Source organism: Eurosta solidaginis, chromosome 4 (genome assembly GCF_040869045.1).
Source record: "Eurosta solidaginis isolate ZX-2024a chromosome 4, ASM4086904v1, whole genome shotgun sequence".
In the NCBI taxonomy this organism is placed as follows: Eukaryota; Metazoa; Arthropoda; class Insecta; order Diptera; family Tephritidae; genus Eurosta; species Eurosta solidaginis.
This window is the reverse complement of record NC_090322.1, coordinates 191540489-191553942: the sequence shown is the minus strand read 5'-3', so window position 1 is coordinate 191553942 and position 13454 is coordinate 191540489. Positions and strand designations below refer to the sequence as shown.

Here is a 13454-nt window from a genome sequence, read left to right as displayed (position 1 = left end):
GATAAATATTCGAAAGCAAATCGATTTTTTTGATTACTGTTCGACAGCAAACCGATAACTTATCGATTACATTCGTTATCGATAAAAAAATTCGAAACAAATAACTGGTCTAAACCTCGTCGATAAGATGCCGATAACCGGTCGATAATAAATGTATTACAAACTAATAACTCGTCGATAACCGTTGTTATTGCTAACAAACCGTTAACATTAGAATAACATATAGATAATGCGCCGTCAGGTTTCGCTTTTGTTTTATTCTCTTACCTATTCTCCCACCACTCCCACACGTTACTGCTACAGTTATCGTTCACTCATGTACATTCTGGTTTCCTTCTTAAGCTTACTTTCTGTGATTTAGGTGTGCTAAGCCTATCATACCGCAGGTCCTGAGTTCAGAGTCCGGTAAAAGCAACATCAAAATCTTTAGAAAAAGTTTTCTAAGCGGGGTCGCGCCTAGGCAGTGGTTTGGCAAACACTCTGAGTGTATTTCTGCCATCAAAAGCTTCTCGGCGAAAATACATCTGGTTGCAGACGCCGGTGGAAGTCGGCGTCAGACATGCTTATTTCGAATTAGCTGATAATTACAGATTAACACAAGTAAAGTCTTTTTACGATATTAAATGAATAAATGGAAGCAATAAACAACTCACGCCTCATAAGATAAGTTTATAGTTTTTAATTTCTTTCATATGTTAGTATGTTTCTACCTTAAATAATCTTACCCAAAAATGTTGAACAAATGTACTCCGAGATTTGATTGCCAGATCTGCTCGATTCACTGAAATGTGATAACTCCTTATTGAGCATACGCTTGAACTGTGAAAGAATGTATAGTGAGAAAAGGAGCATTAGTAAATATGCAACAATTAATAAATTGAAACATATAAATAATGTTGTTTAATAAAACAAGATTCGAGCAAAAGCATAACATGTCTAATAATATTAGCAATATTTCAAAGTACGAATAGATGTATGCCTACGCTAGTTATATCATATGTTGTGCGAATTAAAGATGACGCTGCGGCCTAGAAGTATTCTTATCGGAAACTGCTTATAAAAGCAGAGGACGAGGGCTTCACACATCTAGAAGGACCAGGTGGAGAATGATTTAAATTCTCTTGGTGGTACCCTTTTTTGCAAGCTATCAAATCTTATTTTAATATTAAGAATTAAGTAGTATTTTAAATAAACCTTCTTTATTTCTTCGGTTCTCTGAGAACACCCCTGCAAAAATCGTTGGATCATGTGGTCCACTTGTGTCGTACTGGAGTACTCAATGGATTACTCTGATGTAATGCTGACCTGGAGTATATGGTCCACTCCTAGGACATCGCAATGTTAATTGGACCATATTTTTTGTTTGAATTGTGGTTAATTTTGGACCACTCGCTTGGTCCATAGCGAGTACTTCATATATGCATGAATGGAGTACTCGCAATTTTTGCAGGGTATAAGCAAAGTACAATGGAAATATAATATGAATGCTTTGTTTTGCATTCCACCTAAGTATTTTTGAAGTATTTCAATAGAAACTCATGAAAAAGCCGTAATATATTTTGCTTAAGATATATTTAGACTGAAGTTAGCAAGAAAATTTCACTGCCTTAGTGAGGGCTTAGATATGAAATCACTTTTAGGGGAACTTTTAATTATCTGAGGGCACTTAGCAATTCAGAGTACTTTTCCGATTAATTTCGTAATTAAAAGTAGAATTTGTATACGTTAATAGTTAACATTTTGTTATACATATATTTTCTTTTTTTGGATTCAGTTTAGTACAACTAATATAGTACAAGGGGAAAGTCAAAGCTAATTTCGCTTTCGCATCTTAACCAGAATCACCCACTATTTGCTATATGGCATTGTTTTGACACATTCACGAAAGAATGCATTTAGCGCTAACTTCTTGGGACGTAGTGTAACGTTATTAATCGCGATTCAGTTGCTTGTTGATGCGTGTCAGAGTTCATAAAACATGTGGACGGGAAAAAAAGAGAAAAGAAAATATATATAAGTAGATATAACATAAACGCGATCAGATCATGAAATTCGTGTTTTTGTGTCCATATGGCAACGCTAGGCTACTTCTATAGATTTGAATATTTTGGTCGTGTTTTATTGTTTTTTTTTTGTTGTAACTTGTGAATCTTATAAGGACTACGTAGGTTTTCAATAGGTATACAAGCAATGTCTAAGGTTTTTATTTATTTCCAAAGTAGATCCAGTCACTTTATATTGCGCCACCTGAACAGGATTGAAATGTAAGTAGGAAAAACGATGATAACGATACAGATTGAATTGCCGACAATGTATGAGAGGACTCAACTTAAGACCGAATGTGAAATTCTGTGTGAAAGAGACATGCAAATCAAAACCTACTACCACGAGCTAGACGATATCGATGATCTGGTACTTGGGATCATTCTTTGCCAAATTTGAATTTTTCGAAACAGTTTGTTTAGTTTAAACTAACAGATGCTGCAAAAATTAAAATATCTTTTCGAAATTCCACAAAAAATGTGGGGTGATTCGGGTTAAGCGAACATTTGACTATCGTACATTTATACACTGATCATGACCGCCTTTCAAAAATCTATGCGTGAAAATGCTTCCAGTGGCATTTTAGTTTTGGGCCCTATATTATTAGGTACTATCGTACCTAAAAATATGCAACACGCAAAATGACTTGAACTATTATCAATCTGTTCCTAAGTACATATTTCACTTGTTGTTTATTCTCAAATAAGTAGTGTTCTCATTTGTTCCTTATGGACAAGGCGTTTATAGGTAATTTATGCTTTAAATATGGTTGATGTCAAAATATGAATCAGAAAATCTAAACGGAAATCTTACTGATGTTTAAAAAATCCTGTCACTGCCTTTATTATCTACCGAGTTTGTACGTGATATATAAATGGATAAACTAACAAAATATTAACAAAAAAGATAATTATATCGAAGTAATCAAAGGGACAAAGGAATCACACTTACTTCAGTTTGCATAATGAAAGTCTTACATAACTAAGTAGTAAAACTGAACTCACCTTGAGCGATGCCATATCCGATACACTGCGATGTGTCTGTATGGTCTCCAGTTGATCCAAACACCAATCCAATTCTTCGATTGTATCTGTGGCCAAACGCGTATAAGATTCATCTCCTTGTACCAATTGCACACCGGCTGCTGCAGCACGTCCCACGCTGGACGATTGTGTTGGGCGCCTGGATCTTTTTGTATTAATTATTTGTTCCAAAAAACAACAATATTATATACAAAAACAAACACACGCACACGCACAAGCACGAGTTAGCAAAATGTTTTTAATAAAATAAGAAAATAAGCGAGTGTGCACAAAATAAGCACAACAAAAATACATAGCATTAACAATGTCAAGGCAACAGCAACAACAACAATAATTGCATTAACAAGAACAATAGCAATGACAAATATTTGCGTTAGGGACACGCACAAAATGGAAATTTATCATTAAGCGCAGACGAAAATATGAAAAGGCAGGCAATGGAAGAAAGTTGTGTTTTAGAAATTAAGCAAGTTTGGTATAATAAGGAAAGTAATATTAGAATAGATTTATATTAAGCAGAAAGAGGAATTCGTTGCGTTGATTGTTACGTAAATAGCAGGAAAGCAAAAGTAAATAATTTTTTTGTTTTTATAAATATGAAAGATTTTGGGATAAATCAATTTTTCGATTTTTAGATTATTGTTGTTATTGCAGTTATTGTTATATGTTTTGCAGAAACAAAGCATACGTGTTTACGATTTTTACATGATTTTTTTTTTGTTTTAGTTTTTTGTATTGTTTTTTTTGTAAAATATTTTTTTTTGTGATTTTTTTTATTATATTTTTTTTAAGAAATTAAAAAAAAAGAAAATTTACAAATTTTTATATATATATGTACATGTTTTTTCAAAATGTGTTTATGTGTGTTGTTTGTATTTGTTGAGTAAATGCACAAATATATTGTTGACATCAAAGTGCGGGATGGAACAAACAGGAAGAGAAAGAGAAAAAGACAGAGAAAAAAAATATATCAAAATAACTACGTAAATATTTGTTCTTTAATTTTTTTTTTTATAAATTGTGGTTCATAACATTTATAATTAAAAATGGATGGATTTTTCGTATTTATTGTATTTACTTATTTATAATAAGTTTGGTGACTATTAGTGACAAATATTAAAATATTCCACACATATTTGGAATACACACATACAAAATTTCAAAAGGGGGTTGAAATGCGGAAAGGCTTTAAGAAAAAAGGTGTACTACATTATAAAAAATTATGTCAAACATTTATATGTAGAGCCTATGATTTCTCGAACATGTCCGAGAAGAGATTTCTCGCGAGATTCTCGAATCTCGAATTACTCGTAAGGCTCGCGAGATTCTCGAATCTCGAAATACTCGTAAAGCTCGCGAGATTCTCGAATCTCGTATTACTCGTAAGGCTCGTGAGCTTCTCGACATTCAACTTACTCGATTCATTGGCTGTTTTATATAGAGCTTACGATTTCTTCTGGAGCACAAGCCAAAATGTCCGCAAAACCACAAGTAAAAAACCCCGAAATGTATAGAATATTGCCAATGCAGCGATTGAATTGAAAGTTGAGAAGATCGCGATTATTACGAGTAATTCGAGATTCGAGAATCTGGCGAACATTACGAGTAATTCGAGATCCGAGAATCTCGCGAGAAGCCGTTTTCTTGGTGTCTCGTTGAAGAATAAAATATTGCGAACAAAATTATATGTATAATAAATATCTTTTGAGTTAAATGTCATAGGAAGAAATATAATGAACAAAAAAGTCACAAGTAAAAGAAAACAAGTGTATAAATACTGTCCATACAGCGATTAAGTAAGAATGTCGAGAAGCTCGCGACATTTACGAGTACTTCGAGATACGAGAATCTCGCGAGAAGTCGATTTCTCGATTTCTCGGGTCTCGAAAATCTCGCTTGTGTTCGAGAAGAAATCGTAAGCTATATTTATATGTGATCAAATCGATAATTTATACTCTCAGCTAAGTTCTATGGCTGAGTATGTTGCGAAATAGAGATGCAACGAGTCTCTTAAAAATACTAAACAATATTTGCGCTCTAAAGTCAAAGTCCCAAGTTTTGGATATATTTAGTTCAAAACTTATCATTTATCAAGGAGCTATCCAACTCTGGATCACAATAAGATCTCACTAAAACGATCCGGATCAGTCTTTGAGTATTGGCGACACCCAATGCATGTTTATACATAATCGGGCTACAATTTTATTTTAAAATTAAAAACAAATGATAAAACTAATAGCTAGTACTAGGTATTAGCTATTTTAACTATGCCACAAATGCGATATATTTTCTATATAAAACTGTAAAGGATCTTTCACTTAAGAAAACACAGGCATACTATTTCTTAACAACCGTGGTCGGCAATTATAAAAATACTCGCTTTTGCATCGGATTGCACTTCTTTTTGGTTTGTTGTGAACATATATTTTGACAGAGGCAAAATTTGAAACTTTCCCTACAGATTATTGATATCGAAGTCAAACGAGTCAGTATAAGCTTTAATGCGTTTAACAGAGTGTATTTATCAAATCTTATAAGATTGTGCCGCTCACTGCTGGAAATAGAAATTGTCTAGGGAATATTTGGTAATTCCATATATTTCGGGGAGAAACACATCATTATAATTTTTCTAGTACGGTTACAAATCTAATACAAATAACTAAATCAACAGAACCGCCCTGTGGATCCAGAATTTATCCAGATGAATATCATGATTAAGACGCTTTTCCATTTGTATATTTAATTTGTATCGGGATTTGGATCTGTGTTCATTGAAACAGCTAATATGCTAGCTCACTTCAGTGCTGCCAAATAACACAAAAAATCCGCCTATTAATAACTTATAAAGAAGAGGTTAAGGGCACAGAAAAACTAGAGATATTTCAATTTTCGCACAAGATATAAAGCCACCAGGTGCAGGAATGAACGGAATTGCCTTTATCATTATATTTGAAAATTATTAGGTAAACTAGATCCTATACGGCCACTCAGAAAGGGCTTCGAGTCTAATCATGAAGAGAGTGGGGGGATAGCATACATAAATACATTTAGATTCAGTAAGTTTTTAAAAAAAATATGCAAATCTTGTTGCAAACATATTATTCGGAGGAAAACAACTGAACGTTAGTAAAATTTTTTTTTTAAATTAACGGTTAATAAAATGTTAAGCATTAATGCACTAAAAAATTTAGAGAATTAGGAAACATATTAGTTTTGTGTGCGTTGTGTGCTTTTAGGCGCACGCATACTTACTTATTGGACGCTTGCACATTTGTCAGACTTAAAAGATTATTGCGTACTGAACGTAAACTCGCCAAGATTTGGGCAAATGGTGTCACAATAAGATCTTCGCCATGGCTGTAAGTACATAAATTAGGAAATGAAAATTTGAGTGAGGTTGTAAAGATGGGAAATGGTTTTTTTAAAATTAACTGTAAAAAAGTAACTAAATGTCATATATTGCATTAATAAGTAACAGCAGGATATAATTTACAAAACAGACAATGACTAAAACATCAAATGTGCATGCTTTTAAAGTACTTTCAAATTGAAAATGATAAAAGATCATAGTGTAAATATTTATCTAAGCATGCTATATGGGGTTCTTATCTTTGATTAGAGCTGCTCTGCCTATATACACTTACAGCACTTTTGCTTTGCCCGAAGGAATAGGCACAGATACAATTTCACACTTTGAATATAAAAAAAATTGCAGAGCTCTCCTATATGCCCTCACATGTAGAATCGATTCATATGAAAGTGCCTGAATTTCATGTGAAAGTGCAAAGAAAAAGCACTTCCATATAAAGCCAAGGCACTTCCGTATGACATTCAAATTTACACTAACAAATTGACAACAAAAACATTTTCAAAAATATTGTAGCACTGAGAAAAATTTATTCATTAAGGGGACCATCAAAATTCTTTTACAAAACTTTCTTTTAAATTAATTTTTATTTTTTTTTTCATTTAAAAAAGTTTCAGTGTACATATAATTTTGTATATGTTTTGCGATATGCACTTCAATATAACAATATAAAAACGTATGAACAGCCCTGTTTTTGATATGCTACATCAAGATTCCGATTACTTGGTAAAAATAATTACGCTTAAAACTCGTCTAGAAACATCGCGAGAGATTTCAAAAAACCTAACCTGATAGATTAGCTATCAAAATCATACCAAAACTAAAAGAAAAAATAAATAAACAGAGCCACGCTGTGGATCCGAAATTGATCACAACGTACTTTTTGTTTTTCATGTTGGATTTCTATGGGGATCTGGAGCAGTGCTCATTGACACTGAGCTTATGCTAACCAGATTCTTAAGTTTAAACCAATACAGATTGAATTTGTATACAATTTGGCTTTCATTTAAAACTTTAAAACTTGATTGGTTTCAATATCAATAAAAATTGCATTTAGATTTTAAGCCATTTGTGTAGTTGGAAGTTTGAACTCAATTCAAAATCCTCAAATTCAGTCGGAAGGTTTATTTTTTAAAACAAACTTGCTTTGTTCCTATATGTTGTACACAATGTTTTAAATTTAGGTTCAAACTTTTACCCATGTACCAAGTATTCGATATCTTGTGGTGTATAAAATATTTTTTGAAACACTCCTATTTGGGGGAGTTCACATTTTGCCTTTTATTACATTTATGTAGGCAGGGGTCAGGCCAGCGGCCATAACATCAATTGACCTCATGACTACTTCATTTGTCCACACGTTAAATTGAAGTTATGACAATATTATACAAACAAATTTCAAATGCTTACAATGTAAACTCTATGGACTCTAGGACCGTTCTGCTTCTCTGGGACCGAGACTGGAACTGGGGATAAGGGATCGAGAAGAGTAACAAGAACTAGAGAGAAGAAAAATGCGAGAAGGAGAAAGGGACTGAGATATAGTTAGACGAAAATAGAGAGATAGGGATAGATAAAGCGGGGGAGGAAAAAAGAGAGGGAGCTAGAAAGAAAAGGTATGGAAAGAACGGTAAAGGAAAAACAGACGCATAGAGAGGAGTGAATAAAAGATACAGAACAGGGGGGAGAGGCGGAGTGAAAGAAAGAGGTAAAAACTTCTTAAGAAACGGTTGGTGGTTAAAGTTAAGATTATAATATATTAAGTATTGAAAGCGTAATGTGAGCTTGCATCCTTCTACACTACGCCTTAAAGGTTTCAAATCCGGACAAAGATGTATATAACATATCGCCAACAATAGTATTATCGATTTTGGGTACTAAAAATCAACAAAATTACCTTTTCAGTCTCCATAGAGATATCTTGACTTCGATGCCTGTGGGACACCCCTTAACCATATCCAATCGGAAATAAAATTTAGATATGATATTGTGTTGGCGATACCGGCCGTCAACTAGTTTTTTGGGGTTTGGATAGTTTTTAAATGGTTCCAATTCGGATAGTTCTGATTATTGATAAGCGATTACCGATTGCCGCCACTTTTCGTTTATTTACAGCTTTTGTAACCGGCGCAAGTCTAGCTACAAACAATTGCGGCACAAACCAACTGCGGTCTAGCTACATCAGCTATTTTTTTGAAAGTGATCTCATTTATTGCAAGCATTCCATAGGACAATGCCAAGTACCTTAGGTTGATCTAACTGGTACATAAAGAGCTCCAAAGACTGCACGAGTTCTAAGTATTACCAGAGGGTTATGCCATGGCAAAATCGATATACCTCCAAAAGCTTATGTATCTTAAAAGATACTACAAAAAATGAACTTCTAAATTTGTGCAAAATCCGTTTTGCGAATTTCATAATTACTCAAAATTCAACTATTATTATATCCTTTTTGGCTTCAACGGCACTTTATGCATGCAAAAGAATGCTGGAGTGTACGTGGGGCTTACCGCCCTCTCTTTCTCATTCGGTTTTTACAGCGATTGTAAGCCCTATTCTATACTATGGAATTCTTGTTTGGTGGAAAGCCACACAAAAAACAACCTACCTCAAAAAATTAGAGGGGGTATGCAGACTGTCAATGCATAGCATTACGGGAGCCCTGAAAACAACCCCGACAGTTGCACTGTATGCCATTCTGCACATTCCACCTGTAGACCTGGTAGCAAAGAACATAGCGTTAACAACTGCAACCATGCTCGGTTCCTCGGGACAGCTTGAGCGCCGACCTTACGGCCATAGTATAGCAATAATAGCAATATAGCAATAATCTCGAATAGCACAGCATCTAAATGCGTGTTAGAGTGTAAGCAGTCCCTGGAGAAAATCGGGACAGGGAGAAGCATACATCTATATTGAGGAATAGATGGGAATGAAAAGGCGGATGAACTAGCTAAAAAGGGCGCATCCCTTGAAGCTTGCTCCGTAGACGTCCCAATTAGACTAGGCGAGATTAAGCGAAGGCGAGAGGCGCACATGATCGACCAAGCACGAAAGGCGTGGGTTCAAACGCGGGGCTGTAAAGTGTCGAAGATTATGTGTAGGTCCTACAAACTTAGACAAACAAAGTTACTTCTATCATTAAAAAGAGAGGACTGTAGACTCATGACGGGTATTCTGACTGACACTGCCCTCTGGCGTCACATGCCTTTAAATTAGGCTTGGTCAGTGATAGCAGATGTAGGAAGTGCGGGCTGGAGGAGGAAACGATCGAGCACGTTCTGTGCTCGTGCTGTGCGCTTGCCAGGCTAAGAATCCAGCTATTAGGAGTGATACAGCTGTCAGATTTAGAAACAGCAAGTGGCTTAAGTCCTAGGAAGCTTCTAGATTTGCTATGAGGAGTTATTTTATAACATAGGTCCTGGCTTTTAATAGGCTTTTTTAGTTTGGTCGTTAAAACAAACTTCTGGTAACACTACGGACTTATTCGGTCTATGTGAGGTCCTAATGGGCCGGCCAGTTCAACCTAACCTAACCTATATCCTTCTTGAACCCTTTAGTAAACTTAACATGATTAACAAAAATTGTTCAAATATTATTTCTCAGCACACACTCTAAAACAGTCATCCAGCATATTCGAATAAATATTTAAGTAAAATACGCAATCAATAATCCCCAATGATTTTCACTTCATCTCGTGATTGTGACGTCAAATGTATTATGTGTGACCTTATATTGTATATCTTTCGTAAATGATGACATACCAAAACAAATTCTTTAAATAAATCTGTCAACTAGAATACTTGGTCACACCTCAAAATAAGCTCATGTGACGCTATAAATTTAAGCTTCAATAAGGATTAAATGTACTTAAAAACAAATAATTGTTGGTAAAAGCTTTTTAAAATTTCACAAAAGCAATGCTATTAAAAAATACTTTACTCTTAGATTCTTAATTCTAAAAGTTCTAGATATTTAGAATATTTGCAGCTATGCACGAATTCTTATGTGCGCACGTCTATAAAAGTCCAAGTGTGAGTAATAGAAAATCATTTCGCTATGGCTGATTTTGTTAGCAGCATAATTTGATTTTGCTTCTTTCACTTGAGGACATTTGACTAAAAATAAATGCACTCACACAATGAAAAATAAATATTAATAACCAGAAAAAAATGTATAAAATTTTTTATTTTTTGAGGGGTTTTAGTAAAAGTCGCACGCTGCAGAATAGTGGAGAAGAGTCGTGATGAGTTTGTTGTTTTTGAGTGTCTACGTTTAATGTTGAATATGGACAAAGATGAATAATGTTTTGCCAAAAGGTGTGTGTTTGTTAAAGACGTCAGTCGACAAACAAAATTAAACATTGAATAACCGTGTTTTGTATTATAGATATAACGAAATAATTTTAATTACCGTCTACGGCGACACTTAACACATCTTTAAAATAAAGAACATTTCTGAAGTAGGTGTAAGCTCATGTAGTTACAGTATTGTGCTAAATAGAAGCAATAACTTAGGTTAGGTTATACTGATCGGTAAAATAGACTAAAAGCGTCCCTATATCTACTAGGATTTGTTTGACGACTAAATGAAAAAACTGAATTAATCACCATGACTACCGCATCAGCCTTTTCAACACCCACTTACCGGAAACCCAATAAAGATATACGCTACTCTCCTACCAAATTCTCATTTATACTTGTTTGTACTCCAGTATAATTCTGTTATGCTTCCTTTCGTATTTTTCCCACTTTTGCCGAAGCTCCGGTTTCCGGATTAAGGAAGTTGTGTAGCGCAACCCTTTCAAGGGGATACATGTGCTAGTTTTGTCCAACCCAATTCTCACCTACCCGTGGAGAATTCTGTTTATTTGAATGACAAGGTTCTGGCAACCCTAAGGTCTTTAAAGAATGAGATGATGATTGATGATGTTCAACGTAGTCTCATATGAAACCGTTCCCGAAATGGTCGGGCTAGTAACTCCGGCAAAGGAACACGAGTTGAATGGATGAGCTCCCAATAACCTCCTTGCAGTATACTTATCGCTATAAGAGAAAAAAGAAGGTGCTACGATTACCGCCTTAAAGACCGTATTTTGACCCGAAATCAGTTCGAAAATGCCCAACTCAAAATAATTTTCAAAACACCATCTGTATTTGTTTCAAGAACGCAATTTATCTCGTAAATTATATAGAATTTATGCTCAAAAAGGAGAACAGATTGTGAGATAGGGCAGTTTCGAATAAAATTTTCGAGCGGAGTGGTCTTCAAATCAATTCTGAAAAATGGCGGTCCTCAAAAATTTTCTGGTAGGTTGTTTTCGAAATAGTAATCAAGAGGAGGTTATAATCTACTTTATAGATATAGATTATATTTGATTTTTGAAATTATCGAAGCACAAACGCATACACGGCGATTGGTAAGAAAAAGAGAAGAGATTAGTCAGCAATATGTCGGTTGTTTGTTTTCTCTGAGCACTGAGATAAAAATAAAACTAAAGCTAAGGATTGAAATTACAATGAAAGCAAAGATAAATATGAAAATAGTGATAAAGATAAATATAACGATGAAGATACAGGCATGGCTAAAATAAATATATAAAGATAAATATAGAGATGAAGATAAAGATAAAGCTTAAGAAAGAGATAAAGGCATAGATGAAGATAAAGATAACGATAGCAATAAGGATAAATACCAGGCCAAACACGAAGATAAAGATAATGATTGAGATAAAAGTAAAGTCAGAGATAAATATAAAGATAAACATAAAGATATTGATTAATGTACAACTAACTTTATAAAAAAAAAAAAAAAAAAAACAAAAAAAAAAATAAAAATAAAAAATGTTTCGATATATACATAAAGAAAGAGATAAATATAACTATAACGATAACGATAGAGATAAAGATAAGGACAAAGACGAAGTAAAGATAAAGATAAAAATAAAGTCAAAGATAAAGATATTGATTTATGCACTAACTTCATAGTTTGTAAAACTCGTGACAGTGAATAAAAACATAAAAAAATTTATCCCCCCGCGGGTTAGGGGGCTTAGTTTATCCAAACCCAATTGTCGACCTCACCTATCCGCGGCGAATCCTGTTTCACTAACAGACGAGGCTCTGGCGACCCCAAACTCCACATGGAACTTGGAGGTGGGAGGGCGGTATGGTCTAGAAGGTCGCATGTGGTCATACCAAATCATTCCCGAGATGGTCGGGCTTGGTACCGGAACGTACCCGATCTGTATCCGGCAAAGGACCATCACATCGATAGCACTCCACAAAGCCTGCGGGGAGTAACCATATCGCTACAACAGCAACAATATAAAAAAATTTTGATTAATAATGGATTTTTCTTCTTGCTTTTGTCTTGCACAATACTGTATATATTTTGGTAGTTCGTGTCGAAAATTTGTTGACATTTTTGCTCCAGCTTGAAATTTATTTAGTTTAAATGCCCTAACATTGCCGGCATTCCAAAATAGATAGCTTATGTATGTATATAATTGCAGGTGCTCACAAGGTCAACATTTTCTTAAATAATAAAAGTGTGTGTGATGTAAATTTAAGTTTAAAATATATTGAAAAGATTGGACATTTGAAATAATTTTAGGCGACGTTTTCTCATGTGAAATTCAAAATTTATCTTCCCTGTAAACATAAATTTTTTTACAAAAAATGTTCTTATCGGACGAATGGACTATAAAACATATATGAGAAGATAGCCCTTAAGCATTTAAAAAAAAAGATAAACATTTTTTTTTCCTGGATCGCCACTTTTTATTCATCACGAAGATCACTCACACCCATATATGTAATACTGCTATATTGCTACTAAAGGCTAGGTACATTCCCAAACATCAGAGTGCCGATATATTGCTGTTTAAACGTTTTTGTTTTTGTATTCAATCATCGAATGTACTTAAATTTAAATTTTTTCTTGTCACACTTATGCTGCTACAATCACAAAAATTTTATAGGCTGCCTTGTTTTGATTTC

At 34.2% G+C, this 13454-nt stretch overlaps 1 protein-coding gene across 21 annotated transcripts in view; it reads right to left on the bottom strand.

Moving 5' to 3' along the window:
- The window catches only part of dnc (phosphodiesterase dunce), a 731124-nt gene that overhangs the window by 36125 nt on the left and 681545 nt on the right, over window positions 1-13454 (bottom strand). For 17 of the 21 annotated variants that reach the window (XM_067784328.1, XM_067784327.1, XM_067784334.1 and 14 more), the window contains 3 exons: window positions 6339-6443; window positions 3048-3231; window positions 726-819 (listed from right to left, as the gene is read on the bottom strand). In XM_067784328.1, the coding sequence (XP_067640429.1) occupies window positions 726-819; window positions 3048-3231; window positions 6339-6443 (383 nt within the window). The remainder of the gene's footprint in view (window positions 1-725; window positions 820-3047; window positions 3232-6338; window positions 6444-13454) is intronic. The other 4 variants (XM_067784333.1, XM_067784324.1, XM_067784326.1 and 1 more) reach the window with 1 other exon arrangement.